The sequence below is a fragment of the Aulonocara sp. 'chitande type north' Nkhata Bay genome, linkage group LG5, assembly GCF_057382095.1.
Source record: "Aulonocara sp. 'chitande type north' Nkhata Bay isolate Kocher_YH1m ecotype deep benthic linkage group LG5, A_spYH_male_GT1.1, whole genome shotgun sequence".
Classification (NCBI taxonomy): domain Eukaryota; kingdom Metazoa; phylum Chordata; class Actinopteri; order Cichliformes; family Cichlidae; genus Aulonocara; species Aulonocara sp. 'chitande type north' Nkhata Bay.
Window position 1 is genome coordinate 36,524,501 of NC_141348.1, and position 18,877 is coordinate 36,543,377.

The following is an 18,877-nucleotide window of genomic DNA, read 5'->3' on the forward strand; positions in this document are numbered from 1 at the left end:
GAGAGCAAAGACAACCACAACCCGAACCTGTGAAAGATGGCAGTTTTTAAGGAATCTGGAAAACAAAAATCACAAAATGATAGAAAACTACAAATTTGTGTGTTGAAAATTCTAAATTGAAACAAACAGAACAGAAGAAAAGGTACAGAAACATAAGCACTTCCTTACTTTTTTGTTGTTCTGGTCAGTCTGTGTTTTACTTTCTGACATTTCCTCTCATCCCCTCTTCTTCTGCAGATAGAGCTGAGTAAATAAAACGAGTCAATAAAATGTGAAGGCCAAAACCGCTTTTGTGGGGTACAAAATATTTGCATAATCACATTAGTTACACCTTGTCTGTGAAGGTTCTCAGTCATCCAGGTCATCGTAGTCAAAGGAGCTTGCAAAGAAAAGCGTCTGGACTTCTTTAAGTTGCTTGAAGACGTTTCACCTCTCATCCGAGAAGCTTCTTCAGTTCTAAGGTCAAATGGTGGAGAGTCCCAGATATACACCTAGTGGGAGTAACCCCCCACAGAGGGACAAAAGGACCCCCTGATGATCCTCTAATCGCCTGAGCCAAGGTGTGAAACTGGGTGTGGGTCCCAATCAGCCAGAGTTTCGGGTGTGTTCATTGTGAAACCTGGCCCCACCAACGCCCAGTTAGGATAGCTGCACGGAAGCACTCAAAACGTGCGGCTAAATGGGCGTGCTTAAAGTCAGCAAAGAGTCACAGAAAAGAAGACCAGACACCAGCGAGGGAGGATAAGAAGGACAGACGCAACAACATTGTCATCCCCTATGTAGCCGGTGTATCAGAGAAACTCAGGAGAGTTTTTTCCAAGCATGACATCCCAGTGTATTTCAGACCCAGCAACACGCTCAGACAGAAATCGGTTCACCCGAAAGACAAAACGCCAAAACACAAACTTAACAATGTGGTGTATGCTGTACAGTGCAGTGAGGAATGCCCAGACCTCTACATCGGAGAGACCAAACAGCCACTTCACAAGCGCATGGCACAACACAGAAGAGCCACCTCCACAGGACAAGACTCAGCAGTCCATCTGCATCTTAAGGATAAAGGACACTCTTTCGAGGATGCCAATGTTCACATTTTGGACAGAGAGGACAGATGGTTTGAAAGAGGAGTGAAAGAAGCCATCTATGTCCACTGTGAGCGACCATCTTTGAACAGAGGCGGTGGTTTACGACACCAACTGTCTGCCATCTATAATCCAGTTTTGAGATCCCTTCCCAGACGCCTTAACGCCCACTCACATCCTGGGCCATCTGACCTCAGGAATTCGCATGATAAGGTGGGGCCAGGTTTCACAATGAACACACCCGAAACTCTGGCTGATTGGGACCCACACCCAGTTTCACACCTGGGCTCAGGCGATTAGAGGATCATCAGGGGGTCCTTTTGTCCCTCTGTGGGGGTTTACTCCCACTAGGTGTATATCTGGGACTCTCCACCATTTGACCTTAGAACTGAAGAAGCTTCTCGGATGAGAGGTGAAACGTCTTCAAGGAACTTAAAGAAGTCCAGACGCTTTTCTTTGCAAGCTCCTTTGACTAGTTACACCTTCATTATCATAGACACAGGTGTAACTAATACAAACAGTGCCTGCATTCCAGTGTCAGACTCCTATTGGCTTGCATATCTTACTGCCATTCAAATTAATACAGTGAATAGGGTTTATATAGGTATTTAAATATTTGAAACTCTGAACTCTTTGCGCATGCATCTTTATTGTATTTAAAGTTATCAGTCTGTCTTTATATCTGCTTTGACTGGTGATCATACACATGCAGTTTTTTATGTCCTGTTGATTGAAATCTATTAGCAAAATTAATTTAGATAATAGAATTAGGTCAGTAAGTGTTTGGACAATGACTCAATTTTTATATTTTTGCATTTCTACACTCTTCATTCTTCAATCTTTATTCAAGAGGTTTAAACAAATTATTGTCAATTATTACCCTTTCATGCATAGTGGTCACTACAGTGGACAGCTATTCAAAGGCTGTTTTCTTGTATTTGTGTCATTGTTGATGGTATACTTGCTCATAAACCACTATGTTGAACACTGATGTGTCACTCCATACCCTGCCACCCACCGGTCATTTAATGTTACTATAGATGTTTGACATGTTTCATTGCAATTTTTTATTGTTTTGTTTAATTGTTTTGTTTTAATTGTTATTCAACCCTGTCATGCATGAATTATGATAGCCTCAATCAGGATTTTTTTCCTCAAGTATTTTTATTCATCTTTTCATTCTTAAAGATGAATAGAAATACTTAAGAAAAAAATCCTGATTGAGGTTGTCATAATTCATACATGAAAGGGTTAATTCTAAGGATTTTTAAATGCTGCATTTTTAAATACAGTCAATGAATTTCTTTTCTCTACAGCTTAAAGACATCATGAAATGCTGTTTCCTCCCTTGAGATGCTCTGCCAGGCCTTTATTTAAGTAACTTTCAGTTACTGCTTGTTTGTGGGTCTCTGTGCATTCAGCTTTGTCTTCAGTAAAGCATCCTCTGATGGGTTGGGATCAAATGACTAATTGACAAACGGACAAATATCCCATTTCTTTGCCTTGAAAAACCCTTGTGTCACTTTTTACAGTATGCTTTGGGTCATTGTTTGCACATATGAAGCACTGTTGGATCACTTTTGCAGTCTTGGTTGTATAAATCTGAGCAGAGAGAATAACCTTGTACACTTCAGAATTCACCTGCTGCCTCTATCTATGCCCATGCCATAAGATTTACATTATGAACTGTTTATCTCCTTCGCTGTATTCTCTGAATTTAATTTAATTTGGTATTAATTAGTTAATTTTATTTAGTTTCCCCCTGCATTAAAGTCTAGATTGTCTTACAAATGAAGAAACATTCTAATAATGACGACTGAAAATTGTGAAAAAGCCAGCACTTCAGGTTAGATTCATCTTCCAAGCAAACATGATCAAAATAATACTATTTTACGGCAGAATGGTGAGCGTGCAAGAAAAAGAGTCCACATGCTTGTATGTGAAAGAATTTAATAGCTGCTAAGCTTACAAGGCAAAGAAGTGGCCCGGAACAAAACCCTGAATCAAATGACTCCAGGGGTGCTGTTTTGAGGTCGCTGATGTTGACCTCCGTTTTGAAGAGGGCCAAACAAAGTGTGACATATCTTTAAAGCTTCTCTGTGGCCCCGTAGCTGCACTGCAAACAGAGCACAGTGCAAAGATTAAAGCTCTTTGTTACCATGGAGATCAGGACTGAGGCCGACACTTGACAGGTGAATGGAAAGAGAGGAGAGGAGGGGTTAATTGACAATAGGGGGTGGGTTCAAATCTCACCCTTTACGCTCATTGGTCCGCTTTGCATCACGTTGCCTGTATGGAATGCAAACGAAAGAGTCGCTTCGGTCTACCCTCCCTAGGCCAAGTCTCCTTTGCCGCTGTTTCTTCTGCCGTTGCTGGAGTGCTCCGAGTCTGTTGGGCGCAGCGAGCCACCGTCCAGTGTAGAATATCAGGAGAAACACTGAGCGAGAGCAGTCAGAAGGAGAAGCGACGAAACAAGGTTTTCGGCAACGGTAAGGTCACGTATATTTGGCTTCTTGGCGCAGGATGTCACGGTTCGTACAAGGGTCACATACCTGTTTGTATGTGTTTATATGTGCTTCGGAACGCGTGAGGTTAGTCGATAGCACAAGCAGACGTCTACACGGGCCCCAGAACAGCAGCAAGCGTTTTTCTAGCTGACTTGCTAACGTCGACGTTAGTTTAAGTGCTAAGTTTACTGTTCAAATCCTCATATAGGAACAAAATTGTGTTATTATTATGAATAACAACAATTCAGATGTAGCTAACGTTAGCTAGTTTTGTAATGGAATTCATTGCCAGCAGGAAAGGAGTAAAAATGCTTATGAATGAGACAGCGCATGAGCGAAACGTTTAAATGCAATGTTTTGGCCAATAATAAGCCTCCCTTTTTGTTTTTAATTGACAACAGTGTCTGTAGGGTGTAGCTTTGCTAATTTTGAAATGCTAGGCAAAGTTGGCCAAGTGGATACCAACAAGGAGCTGTGGCCCCTAAGGTCATGACATTTGGCATAAAGGAGGTAGTTATGTTGACAAGTGAAGGTCAACACAGCCGATGGCCCGGGCCCTTTAAAAAGCTGCATGGAACAGTCTGTCCATTTAAGGAAAATTAGCAGTGCTTTTAGGAGCAGAAATCTGTGAGGCAGAAAAACAGAAAAACTCACCCAAACTAAAGCACAACCTCTTGGATGGTCTCTACTACACTACAAGCCATGATAATGAGGTCCACTTTAAGGACTCTAAAGTAGTGGAGCTTGGTCTTTGACTTTCATGGGCTCCAGATGTGTGTGTTTGAACACCTGTCGGTTATTTTGGCCTTCCTCCTGAGTTGTAAGCCTCAGTTTAAAGTTAAACTGAGGCTAAAACCATCCACGCTATGAATGTGGTTTTAGTGCTATAAATTTGGCCATTTTAACATGGAAGTTTCTGGGAATTTTGGAGCCAGCCTCAAGTGGCATCTAGAGGAACTAGAGTTTTGTTTTTTCCTTTTTCTTGTTGGCTTCATTTTTCGCCTTGACGGTAGTCACACGAAGTGATGGAGAGCCTGTCACTATTGTGGCTCAAAGACCCTCTCCATCATCATCTGGACACCAGCTGCAGCCATTAATGGTTTTTTCACGGAGTTACCTAGATTACCTTTACAGTTTCTTCCAGATAGCTCTTGAACAAATGTTGGATTTCTTTTAAAGCCACAGTTATAATTTAAATTAAAATCAGATTAAGCAGAACAACTACAGGTCCAGGCTTGGTTTGGTTTCTATGTTTTATTAAAATCTTATTAATTTTCAAAGTTCAGCTTATTAATTTACAGAGGGTGTTGTGCTTTACTTGCCTTGTTATGGCCTTGGTTTGAAGGTTATTTTGTACCTGATTTGCATCTGTTTCCTGGAGCCAGTGAGTTGAGACGGCCACTTCAAAAGGTGCTGCAAGATGGTGCCGAATATCACTGTAAAAAAACTGTGAGGCGTCAAAATCTATAAGCGGTATATAATTATGATGAGAATAATACTAAACTGTTAAACCTATATCCATGCCTATATTTAACTTGCAGTGAATCTTTTTTAGATTAGGGATGTTTACTGATTTGTAGCTGGGGGGGGCAAGCATTTACATCACTTCAGCTCATACAAACAACTGACTACCGTATTTCCCGGACTACAAAGCGCACCTAAATATTAGCCGCACAAGCTAAAATCAGGGGAAAATCCTGTTTTGTACATACATTAGCTGCACCTGACCAAAAGCCGCAGGTGTTTCAATGTTGACTTATCATATGTAAGAGAATATGCACAAAGGGAATTGTCAGGAAAGAGATGGCTGTTTGGAGACATCACTTTTATTAATATTTTGAAAAACAAGTTATGGGTACATATTTGCACATGTAGTACATAACAATAACCTACAGCACACCAGAACAATAGATTCGGCCTACCTTTTAGGCTCAGGTGCAGTGACACAGCTTTAACAAGAAGAAAAGTCAGTCATTCACCACCATCTTTCTCTTCTTCCTACGCACTAAAACCACCAAAGTCCTCTTCTCCAGTGTCGGATACAAACAGGCTCATGATGGTTTCGTCATCCACTCTTCTTCTCTCCTTCGTTGTCACTTTCAAAACCAAAGAAATCCTCATTGTCAGTGTCAGAGTCGAACACCCTCAGAAGGGCCGTGGCAGTGTCCTCCTCTCCATCATGCAGCAGTCCAGCCCTTCAAAATCCGTTGGTGATCGTGGATGTTTTCACACTTTTCCACGCTGTCAGAATCCACCGGTGGAGTTGGGCATAACTTGCTTTTTGGGCATAACTTGCAAGTTTATCGCCGCTCATCATCCACGACTCCCGCTGAACGCGTAGCGCTACTTTGAAGTTTGTTTTTCGCGCTACTTCGTACGGCACTACGTTGCCTGGCGGACGGACATGTGACTAACATACCACTCTTGAACCCCGATCCTTCCGCCAGGCAACGTAGTGCCGTACAACAGCGGAACACACAAAACAAATCGTCTTACGATATGACAAAAATCACGGACAATCCATAGAAAAGCCGCACCTGACTAAAAGCCGCAGGGTTCAAAGCTTGTGCAAAAAGTAGCGGCTTATAGCCCGACATTTACGGTAGTTGTCTGCAGCAGAAAAATAACACAGCAGGCTTAGGGAAGAAACTTGTAGATTTTCTACAGTGACACTGGGGTTAACTGAAGAAGAATTATGCATTATCCACTTAAAAGCATGTCAAGCTATTGTAGTAGAGGCTCCTTTAAAAACCTGAGAATAGTTAGCCAGCTGTGAAAAATCAAGCAGAGATAATTAGTTACCCTTCAATTCCTATAGACAGCACCTGATCTGATGCTGTTATTCAAATTAATTATGGGCTTTTATCAGGTATTTATGAAAAGGTTTATTTGTTTATTTCACAAGAGAGAGAGAGAAGCCACACTTTGTTCCTATGTTTTGTTTAGAGATGAGCTCATTTACATATGCATACTGCTTTACATTTACTTGTGACTTGCAACTGCCTCTACCCTTCAGTACACAGTTTGTTCATTTTTATTATTATTATTTTTAAACTGCTTATTTATTTCAGGGTCACATAGTGGCTATAGCTGACACCGTATGAAAATGGACTTCTTCATTAAAGTAGATGACAATTCAGGTGAAATAATGCTATGACACACTGATGACCTTAAACTGCATCCCAGGGCCCATACATAGGTGTAAATTATTAGGTTGGCCTTTGGCTACATCCACATTAGTCCAGATAAATTTGAAAACTGCGTTTTCGTCTGAAAACGGTGTGCGTCCACACTATCGTTTTCAGTCGTTTTCACATTGTTGTTCATCCACATTTTAACGGCCGAAAATGCTTACGTTTCAGTACTGCGTGAAAAGCAAGACGATTTGTCTTGCTTCATTTCTGTCTTCTGTTTATTTACTTTCTGGCTCTTTGAAAAGTTGCAGCAAAACGTCGAGGAAAAGCACCGAGTTTTTTAAATGGACTAACAATGAGGTGGAGTTGTTGCTGCAAGTAACATTAAACTACAAAGTTGCAAAAGCAAGTGAGAATTAAAGAATTTGAAGAAAAGCTCTCTGGAGCATGTACATTTGATATTAATCTTTAACCCTTTAAGACCTACCATAGAACCAAGTACGCCAGAGCTTATATTATATTTTTACATGGTGTGGTGCCATTTTTGGGAGCATTTCAAGTTGCTATACATCAATACAACCATTATAGCCCAGATTTTAATAATATGTCTGCATTAAGTGCATAGTAATTACATAAATTGCAAAAAGTGCAATAAACTACAAAAAAAAATTGAAAATCGTTTTTGCTTTTTTAACATATATTTCTAGTTAGAGAAATTTAAGAGGCTTATCCCTCAAAACTGTAAATACAAAAAAGTTGCACAAAATAGTTTCCTACCACAGGAAATTTATTTTGAGTGTCTTCATAGTTTTATTTTTGAAATACACCAATTTTTATATACTGCAGGAAAAACGAAAATAAATATTATAGTGCAAATTTGCAAAAAAGCAGCATATGCATCAAAATAAACTATTTCCAGCAGTGCAATATGAGTTCTAAGCATCCCAGAAATGACACAGAAAGTCATAAAGTCAAAGATAACTTTTAAAAACACCAGTATAGGCTCATGAGGTCCTGATGGTAAAAAAAACTACATTTCCGCAAAAACGACGTCACTTCCGGTTTCGGGCATGTAATGGTGGACATGCGAAAATTCGCGCTGACGTCTATTCCAACGTAGGAAGTGTTATGAACAGCTGATCGGATCGGCAAAGCGTGTTTCTGGAATATTATGTTTTTGTTGCTCCAAGCGCTTTTTATGCAGTTTTTGCAAAGCTATATGTGGAAGGAAACTGTGACCTAGGACAAGCTGATGGCATAAGATGTAAGTACAACTCCTCCGGTTTCATATGCAAAAAAAATTATTGCGCTAGCTTACGTGGTTTGAGAGCTAACGGGATTTAAAAATAGTTACGCAAAACAGAGCGTGCCCGCTCTGACCGGCTTTAAAGGGTTAATAGGGCTGTCAAAATTGAGCGCAAACAAAACAACTGCTGTATAATGCCTTCCGCTATCTTAGTTTAATTGGTCACATGACTGCACCACATCACTAAAATGTGTCATTGTTTTCGAAAAGGCTCCAGGTTCGCTGTCCACACTGCGATGCGAAAACGGCGTTTTCAAATGTATCCGCTTTGGAGAGCGTTTTCAAAACGCTGCGTTTTCCTTGACCGAAAATGCCGTCTCAGTGTGGATGGAAGGCCAAAACGAAGAGAAAAAGATGCGTTTTCAAACGAACATGTATTAGTCTGGACATGGCCTGTGTGTCTACTTCAGTGTCTTTTAACATTATAAACATTGACTAAAGCTTTCTGTCAGAATGTCAACATGTGTTATGTTTTTCATAATTTTAAACCTGTTGAGTAACACATCTGTTATTTTGGGCACAAGATTTTGCTTCTGAAAGGTAGTAAATTAACACAGTTAAGCTCTCTCGGCTACTTCAAAATGACAAAGTGGCTTCTCTGTTATCCTTTGGATAAGCTCTAATTTTTGTTGTCTCTCTGGTTCCCTGTTGGCATTGATATATATTTAAAGGACTTTAAAGGAAGCACTACATTTCTATTTGCCTCTGCCTTATACCTGACCCAGTTTTCGCTTTCTTTTTTTTTCTGCTGGCATGAAAGACTCCTGAGAGTGATGCCTGAGAGACTGCTTTGATAGAATAGTTGGGATTGAAAAGCGTTGATAATCTCCAAGCTTCACCAGAACTATTTAATGGTGATATTTATAGATCAGAGAAAGAATCTTTCATTTCTCTGTCGGCACCACTTCAGCCTCTCAGTCTATGTGTGCTTTTCTGCCTGCTTTTTCTGTGTTTATTTGGAGAGGCATTAATAGTCTGAGACATTTTTAGCATCTACTGGAGCATTTTTCACCTTACAGTCTTAGCCCTTACTAAATGAGCCAGGGTCCTCTCTGGAGAGTAAAGTCAAAGTGTTTTGTATCTTCGCAGCATGAGCCTACATATGCTGGAGCTGCACACACTCTCAGCACACTTAACCTGGAAAGCAGCCAGAGTCTCTTTGTGCTGCTCTACTCAGCTGTGGAAGGCAAGTTCCACAGCTGAATCGGAATCAGATGGCTCAATTACGCTTCCATGGTAGGCCTTTCCTTGGGATCAGAGGGTATCGCTATCTTACACACTTTAGCGAGGGCAGTGGCCTGCTTGCTGTGTTTGGACAAGCCCATCAGCTATCATCAGGCTCAGGGGATTCTCCCAGCATCACCAGAGTTCTCCAAGGAAATGCTTTTTCAGAACAAATGATCTTGACTCTGACTTGAGGTTCATTCCACTGAAAGAACAATGAAATCTGAGACCCTCTATAATTGAGGTCCTGCGTGGTCAAATAGCATTGAAGAGAAAGTTCTTCAGGACCTAATGTTGAGGACCTCCCACACACGGTGATATGACCCTCAAAGGTTTACCCACAATGCACTCTTTGAAATCTTCTCCAATTGATCATAAGAAAACAAATACGAGATACAAGTAATCACTATTTTTATCTGTTACACTGCATTGTAGACATTAAATGGGTGCAGTTCTACTATGATATTGATACTATGGTATATCATATGATATTAAACTTTATTTTTTCTACAAAGAGCTCTAATTCTGAACAAAAATTTAATTAGATTTGGGCTTTAGACTGTGACGTAATTTTTTTTTTTTTTTTTTTTTAAATCCGTAATTCTGATTGCTTAAATACTGGGGAAATACCAACTCACTCCATTTATGTTGAGCTTTTTTTTTTTTTTTTTTTGCAATTACTGACTGTCAAAGTTTGGCTTTGCTTAATTAATACACTAAAATTGGGTGGGAGGTACTGATTGGAAGGGAATGACCCATTAAAAGTTTAAATAAATAGGCCCAACCCTCTAAAATGATATTTTAGTTTCTTAGAGGTAGAGCAGGGCGATATGACCAAAAATATTTATCACGATATACATTTGAAAATTTGCGATAACGATATAACTAACGATATAATTGACACTAGCCAAAATACTTTACAACTCCACAATGTTATTAGTGCAAAGAAAACCCCATCAATGTATTTTCACTCAAACAAGCAGCTGTTTTTATGTGCATTAAAGTGATATAAAAATTTAACAGTGCAAATGCAAATTCCTTGCTGACAGTTTAACCAAAAGACATTTCCTGCTCCGACAATCCATCAAGCGGTGCGGGTTCGTAGCTTAGCAAAGTCGTACTAAATCATTCGACTGGTTTTCGAGCGCCGTGTACCACATAAAATCGTTTCGAAGTCAGTAAACACAACCAGAATTCATACATAAGGCTCACAGGATTATAAGCTGCACTGTCGATTTTCAGAAAAATCAAAGGATTGATTTTAAGTGTGCCGTATTTTCCAAAAAAGACTGTAATAACGACGGCCCGCTAGCATGCTCTACCAAAAATAGTGCTTTGTTGTGTATCTGACGGACGAAAGCTAAACCAGTTCCACACCACTGAAGTTGCAGCATTTTTACAAACCAATTCTGGTTCATCTGTTTCATTTAACGATCCGCTTTCACCCTTCTCATTCTGCGTCGCCGCCATGTGTGTATGTAAACCAGTGGTTCTTAACCTTGTTGGAGGTACCAAACCCCACCAGCTTCATATGCGCATTCACTGAACCCCTCTTTAGTGAAAAATAAAATGTGATTTTTTTACTGGTGCACAAAATGAGCCATGCATGTCATGGCGGAGGCTCTGCCGAACCCCTGAGACTGAGTCACTGAACCCCTAGGGTTCGATCGAACCCAGGTTAAGAACCACTGATGTAAACAAAGGCACTGCGCATGTGAGTTTTACACATATTCTATCACGATATTTCATTTTCTTATCGTTGCCCAACATTATACCGGTATTACTATGAAAGGTATGATATGGCCCAGCCCTACTTAGAGGTAAGGTCTTTGTGCAGAGGTTCTATTGTAAGAGGCAATCTTGTACTTAACAAATGAAGCCATTAGGTGTGAGTAATAAAGACAGTGGGTCCCCATCCTAAGTTGGTCTTTTTGAACTTCGTTAGTTACTTTGACTTTAGTCAGAGCTGTTCGGCTAACTAGAGAGAATTAGTTTTGTCAATTTATGAAGTCTAAAGAAAAGCTTTTGAGACCTAACCAGTGTGTCAAAGGTAGCTCTGTTTATCTTTTTACAAGCAAAAATTATCATTGATAAAAATGAACTGGTAAAATCCTATCAATACCTTTTGAATAGTTAAACTAACACCAGTTATCAGTTTATCATTATATTGAATTTATTCCTATGTTTTAGGTTTGTCTGTCTTTATTTCTTTTCATTACCATAATAAATTTTGAGTGCCTTAAATTTTTTGCCACATTTGAAATTTTGCATAAAAGTTCCTTAGAACAAAATGCAATGCCCTACTTCAAATGGTTCATTAAATGTTTGTGAGATAGATGTCAACAAAATAGCCCCGGCAAACTCATGTTCATTTTGTCAGTCTGACTCATACCAATTTAATTTAATAATATCTTGCCTTTTTTGCCATCTGGCATCTTTAAATATCTTCATTATCCTCATCCTCAAATAATTTAGTTTGCCAACTTAACTTTAACCTAGACTTTTACCATCATAGCTCTTGTTAGGGTCTATTAGGCCCCTGGCTGAACACCTCCTTGCATCGTAATCACTTTGTTTTTGATAGCAGTTTTGGAGACTGAGCTTTAGGATGTTGAGTTTTATCATCAAAGAGCTGATATCTCACTGAGCCACACTATTGGTCTTTCCCTCCTGTTTTTAACCCCCCAACCCCCCTGCCACAGCTCTGTTAGCCAAGTGTGAGATTTCAGGCTTGCACTTCTGGATGCACTGCCAGCTAATCTATATGCTAATGAGAAGATGATAATCAATGAGGTTCACGCATGGTTGGCCCCAATCAATACTATGTTGCACCAGCAAACGACTCAAATAGCCACATTTCATACCGCCAGACAGTTGGGTGGCGTGTTAATGTTGTGGGGTAGAGCATAAGTATGCCATTATCCTTTGGTTTTTATCTTCCCAATTCCATGTAAACGAATTCTGTTGTCATTAAAGAGGAGTTTAAATTCAACTCTAAAGCTATCTCATTTCATTTTTATGAGGGGTTTTGCTGGTTTTCCTCTTTTGTTATTTTGTTTCTAAGCTTGATGTCCATACAGAAATCTTTGGCACCAATTATTCAAAGCCTTCAGTAATAAATCACTCTAGTCTAGTGTGTACACTGTTATTTTTTTTAAAAACTGTCAAGACATGCTGCAGATGAATAGTGTCACAAAAAAGTTGCAAAGGTTGAGAATAACAGTTGAATAGTTTGAGAGCTCATGTCAGCAGAGATAAAGCAATACCATGTCATGACTTAAGATGATGCTAGTCTCAGTTTCACAACTAATAATGAAACAATTTTGTGGATCAAAAATCTGTTTTGTTTTCTTAAAAAAAAAACAACCTCTCATCCCTGTGGGATCTGGGAGCTTGAGCGCAGTGTCTTAGGCTACGTCCACACTAGCCCAGATAAATTTGAAAACTGCATTTTCGTCCACACTATCGTTTTCAGTCATTTTCACAGAGTTGTGCGTCCACATTGAAACGGCCGAAAATGCTTATGTTCCAGTACTGCGCATGTGTGAAACGCAAGATGATTCGACCTGCCTGATTTCTGTCTGCTGTTTATTTACTTTCCGGCTCTTTCAAACATTGCAGCAAAATGTCGAGGAAAAGCACCGAGTTTTTTAAATGGACTAACAATGAGGTGGAGTTGTTGCTGCAAGTAACATTAAACTACAAAGTTGCAAAAGCAAGTGAGAATTAAAGAATTTGAAGAAAAGCTATCTGGAGCATGTACATTTGATATTAATCTTTAATAGGGTTGTCAAAATTGAGCGCAAGCAAAACAACTGCTGTATAATGCCCTCCGCTATCTTAGTTTAATTGGTCACATGACTGCAACACATGACTAAAATGTGTCAACGTTTTTGAAAAGGCTCCAGGTTTGCTGTCCACACTGCAACGCAAAAACAGTGTTTTCAAATGTATCCGCTTTGGAGAGCGTATTCAAAACGCGTTGTTCTTGATCGAAAATGCCGTCTCAGTGTGGATGGAGGGCCAAAACGGAGAGAAAAAGATGCGTTTTCAAACAAAAACGTGTTAGTCTGGACATGGCCTTAGCTGTTCTTAGGACTGCACTCTCCTGGACAGAGATCTCAGATGTTGTGTCTGGGATCTGCTGGAGCCACTCGCCTAGCTTGGGAGTCACTGCACTTAGTGCTCTAATTACCACTGGGACCACTGTTTCCTTCACCCTCCACATCTTCTCAAGTTCTTCTCTGAGCCCTTGGTACTAATTCTAGCTTCTTGTGTTTCTTCTTCCTGATGTTGCTGTCATTTAGTATTGCTACATATATCACTACGGCTGTCTTCTTCTGCTTCTCTACCACCACTATGTACGATTGGTTAGCCACCACCATTTTGTCCGTCTGTATTTGGAAGCCACACAGGATCTTAGCTCGGCCATTCTCCATCACCCTTGTTCCTGCTTGTTCCTGTGCTGCCATGATTAGTGCCTCTGTGTTGTCTTTCAGTACAACTTTGTCCAGCCACTGGTAGGACGTCTGGATGTCAGCCACTTCTTCTATCTGCCGGTGGTACATACCGTGCAGGGGTCTATCCTTCCATGATTATTCCTCCTCTTTCTCAGGTTTCTGCTGCCTGAGGTATTCACTGAGCACGTGGTCGGTTGGGGCCATCTTCATTCGCGGATGTTTGTTGTCTCATCCTGGACTGTGATGATATCCAGTGTTGGTGATGATATCTCCCCCCGACTGTCGTCCTGGTTCCCCCTTCGTAGCATGTGTGTTGTTCCTCGTCAATCTCTAGACATGAGAGCAGTCCTTATTCACAATGTTTGAACACTGAGCTGCTAGTTTCGCCATCAGTGTGGATGTTGGGTATCGAAGATTCCATAGGTCCCTCATCCTATTCATGTAACCCCTTCGTTGTTCAGCCTGTGACTCACTGTTCCTGTCCTTAGCTGAATGCTAAGGAAAATGGGCCTATTACAACTGCAGGTTATTTGTGGAAATTGTGCTGCAGACTTGAAGTGAAAACTGAAATACTGAAAAAGGAATGAAGCCTTCGGTTTTCCACTGTTCGGGTCTAGACTAAGCAAAAGAGAAGAAAAAGCATTTCAGGGTTATTTTTATGAAATGCCTCATTATCTTGGATTTTCAGCTATTTGGAAATAATTTGGGTGATATGGGGGGGGTTAGGGTCTAAGCATCCTAAAAAAAAAATTCAGTATTCAGGAAGCATCAGAGGGGGAGGGGAGAGTAAAATCATTACCATCATCTTCATTAAAGAGGATCCTGTTGTCCAATCAGGATGCGGCTCTGCATGGGGATTCCATAAGCGCCCGTTGGCTGTCGCTAGGATACCACATAATTAGTAGGCAGGCTGTGGCCTGGTTGGTGGACTTGGGTGTTGATGCTGGGACGACGAGCTTGCTGTGTGTTGGGGGTAGACAAGAGGGGCAGGGGGTTTGGAGGCTGCACAGAAACACCCTTGCACGCGCTCATTTATTCACTCAGTCAGCCAGGCAGCCAGCCACTCACTTAGGCAGACAAAGAGGAAAGAGGAGCAACATCCTGCAGGAGGACAGCACACTCCCCGGGGGATGGGGCATCATACCCCTGCATCGCGTTGGGGGTGTCGGAGGAGGTAGGAACACCAGAGTTAGGGGGCTTTGTCTCAGAAGCAGAGTACCCCTCTTCACACACAGATACACGCACACACACACACACACACACACACACACACAGAAATTTATATATAAAAATACACACAGGCACACATTTCTCTGTGGATCTTTTAGCTATTAAAGCTATTATCACACATCAATCGATTAGTGGAGCTGACAAATGCATTCTCATAGTATTTTTAATGTGGGTCATCAGAGTTGTATGGGCACTGATGGAGGTTTCTGCACTTCCTTACTGTGATGTAAGCTCTGTAGAGACAGCCAGTCTGTCTGACAGTCTCTTAACAGCTCTCATCGTCCTGCTGGATATGCGAAATGGATCACACGCAAAGCTGACTGTCAGTTCTTGTGGTCTTGTAATGCTAGCATGAGGGGATCAATATGCTCCAACAGCACTTAAATTACATTGTTATGGCATTGACTGGCTCTTTGCACTGTGTTTCATGCTGCTGGTGCTGCTTTGATGTTGTCTTAAAAAAGCTGAATAGCACTTTTCATGGGTGCAAGGGGTCGTCCTCCATGAAACCCAATTCAAAGCCAGATTTGTGGATGTAACAATGTAAAAGTGGTACTTGGATGGGGCTGAGCAAGGGGTGATCTACATGGCACTGTTTACTGATTGATGGGTGACTCCTCTCAGAGGGACATGGGTTGCAGGGATCATTACCAGAGGGGATTCCCTCCCCTCTCCCCACATGGGGAGGCAATATGAAGCACACTGTGGGATGTAGGCTAATGATGGCATACAGACAAGCAGGCTTTGGCAGCAGTGGTGCTTTGTTTACAACCTGGACCCAGCACTGCCTGACTGCATTTCAGTTTTTCAGCCACAAATATGAAAACATCAAGTTTTCAATCAGTGACAGGCACCGCTGAATGGAAAATAAGGGTCTTTTTAATTTAGAAGGTCTTGGAATATGTTTTTTACATTTTTCCATTTTTCATCCAGTTTAAATTAGGATCTAGTTCTTTGCTTTAATGGTGTTAGATATATCAGGTTAATATGTAAAAGCATTTTTAATTGATGCTTGTACTGCCCTAATTTGACTGGTTGCTGCCTTTCTTGTTATGCAACCTAAGGTTTCAATTAAAGCATTTAAGCTGTTTAAACAGATGTTAAAAAAATGTCTTTTAACTCACTCACTGGTTTGCTCAAATATTTTGTAACCTTTTGTGAGCTGTTCTGCGTTTGCCATTTTAAGGAATAGCATGTGGTTTAGTGAGATGGCAGATTGTTTCCAAGTCTCCTTTGTAGCCTAAATGGGCTGTAGAGCTTTGCTTTGGCTCCTAATCTGCTCAAAAGAATGAGTATGTGGAGGAAATGGCTTAAGAATTGCAGCATGGCGGCAGCATTGCTCCTTATTTAATTACTTCCATTACACACTCGTCCCACTCCTGCCCATTTAAAATCCTGAACCTGTTCACTCAACCTTCACCTCTCACTTGCTCCTTTTTCCTTGTAGCTGCGGTGACTTAATGTGAACCTGTATAACCTGAAGGCTATAAATTCCTCCCTTTTCCCCCCTTTTCTAACTCATACAGTGATTGTTATTCTTTCTGATCCCCCCATCAAACATGCTCATTAATCCCATTCTTGACACTAGTCAGAGCAAGAAAAGAATCTGAACTCATTAAGATTCTGAGAGCTTTTTTTTTTTTTTTTTTTTTTAACTTCTTTTTCTTTTCTTTTTTTTTTAAATTAACTGCTGGACTTTGTTTAAACAAAAGAATCTTTGACTTTTTCCAAAGATTGCTTATTTTCCACCAAGGAAGGATGCTTGATCTCCTTCCATCATCTTCACTTTTTATCAGCTGCCATGCTGAAATCTTCTCCACCTTGTCTACCCGGAGAGCTCTGAACCTTTTTCGTTCTGCGCTAATGGATAGCAAAGCACCAAGGGACCAAACCTAAAAAGGCTTTTATGGAAGGACCCTAAATCATTCCTCCTTATTCTTGTGACTGACTGAATGGAATGGATTCATTTTTTTATTTTATTTTTTAAAATCTTATTCACTCAACACTCTTGGACTGAGTGTTGACTTAATTTAGGCTTGTAGTGTCTGCTTACCCCTTATATTTATGCTAAATTCAGTGGAGTTCACTGGATTCCTGAAATACAATTTTTATGTGTATTTTTACATGAAAACAGAGGTATCATTTATTTTCCAGCTCGTGTTTGTATCCTGCATATTCATTTCGTGCAGTCGGACAGCATATCTGTCTTTGAGAACAGACAGCAGAGGTGTGACTTAAGCAAAATGACAAGAGATATCCTTATGTTTGTTTTGTAACTTGTACTGACTTTATATAACTTTAGCTTGGCTCAGTTTATTGAATACATAAATACAAAGTAAACAATGAGATGAAAACTCCCTTCTTTGAACAGTAAAAGCAAAGGGAGTATAAACTGTTTGAAACTTAATAAAGAGAATTGCATAGGGGCTCTTACATAACCCAGCAGCAACAAAATGAAAGCGGCTCCCCAAAAAGATGGTATGTCTTGTTTTGTATGAGAGAGAATGCTTAGTATCAGAACATATATGTATATTTTGTGTAGTTTGTCAAAGTGGGGGCTGGACAGTCATGGCAACAGGGATGTGGGTGTCAAATTAAGTCGGGGTAAAAAAAAAGTTAATGATTGGCTGCAGAGTTCGACGTGATCTCTTTCATGGTTTCTGCAGTGAGAGATTATTCAGGTAGTTGCTGTAGTAAAAGATTGCAGTGACCTACAGTTTACACTGGGCTGGTTTGCAGCTGGGTGCGAAGGATAAACTGAGCACTGAAATGCTCACTGAGCTGGGGGGGAAAAAGTGAAACTGGTAATTCACTGGTCGATCTGCATTCCTAACCTCACCTATGGACATGAGCTCTGAGTCTTGTCTGAAAAAATAAAATCACAGATACCAAAATGGCAGAAGAGTTTCTTTCAAAGCATAATAATTTGGTAGGGGCTCGAAGTAAAACGACTACGCTTTCATGCAAGGTGATTCAGGCATCTGACTGGTGTGTTTTCTGGACTCCTCCTGGGTGAGGTGTTTTGAGCCATGGGAATGGCTCAGTGTATCACAAGAGCTGGAGGTAGCAGGGGAGAGGGAGGTCTAAAGGTATTGGTTTAGACCCTGATCAGGAGCAGAAGATGGATAGGTGTGATAAAGATTAGTTTCAACTGTAAAAGTTATAAGTAAAACAGTGATTTTATAGTTATGTAGTAAATGTTTTTTGAAGTCAAGTACTAATTTGAGCAAGCTGAGACTTTGAGATAATTTTTCTTTACATTAATATAAAATCCACAAAACCTGGACCTGGTGAAATCTTCATAACCAGAGTTCAGAGTTTTTATTCAGAAGAGATTTTACTTAATTTGAGTTCCTTTTTTGGGCCCTTTGATCATTTATGAGTCTAATTTGCCTTTTGTTTTGGTGGCAGGGTGATGCGCTAATTAGTACTTACTTATTTTTCATACTTTAAAGGGATTGTGGCACATGTGTCATACTGAAGACGTAGGGGTTCAATCCAGTCCTTTGCAAGTTTTAATCCAGCCTGCCAATCAGTTTAGTCTTTGAAAAACTTCTTAGTCATTTGTAAGTTTTCATGTGAATCTCCTTTTTCATCCTAGAACCCTGTGGAGTTCATTTAGTTTAAAATTTTCAAAGATCTTTAAGTTTGACTTTTTTTCTTTGAAATTCCCCACATGTACTGAGTTTTCAGGTTCATGCTTTTAAGAATTTTTAGATTGATTATTTTACCTTGAGATATTTGTGCTTGACTAAATGATGTGACATAGTTAGGGATCTTTGGACAAGTTGTTGTTAAGAATATCTGGTATATGTAACCATAATAAGCCGTAAACTGTATATGGCCTTGGATGTGACCAACCGTGGTAAAATTAATTTTGTTGCCCTTGACTTATAGTGCAACATAAGACTAAAACAGTTTGGGTATAACTTTG

General features: G+C 40.2%; 1 protein-coding gene across 2 annotated transcripts in view; it reads left to right on the forward strand.

Annotated features, from left to right (window-relative positions):
* Window positions 1-3,265: 3,265 nt before the first annotated feature.
* phc2b (polyhomeotic homolog 2b (Drosophila)) overlaps window positions 3,266-18,877 on the forward strand; it is a 47,126-nt gene continuing 31,514 nt past the window's right edge. Inside the window, exon 1 of one of the 2 annotated variants that reach the window (XM_086293309.1) lies at window positions 3,266-3,571. Coding sequence is in view for 1 of the 2 variants with exons in the window: in XM_086293308.1 (XP_086149434.1) it covers window positions 14,844-14,887 (44 nt within the window). In the remaining variant the exon portion in view is untranslated. Of the gene's footprint in view, window positions 3,572-14,690; window positions 14,888-18,877 lie in introns of those variants that run through there. The other variant, XM_086293308.1, reaches the window with a different exon arrangement.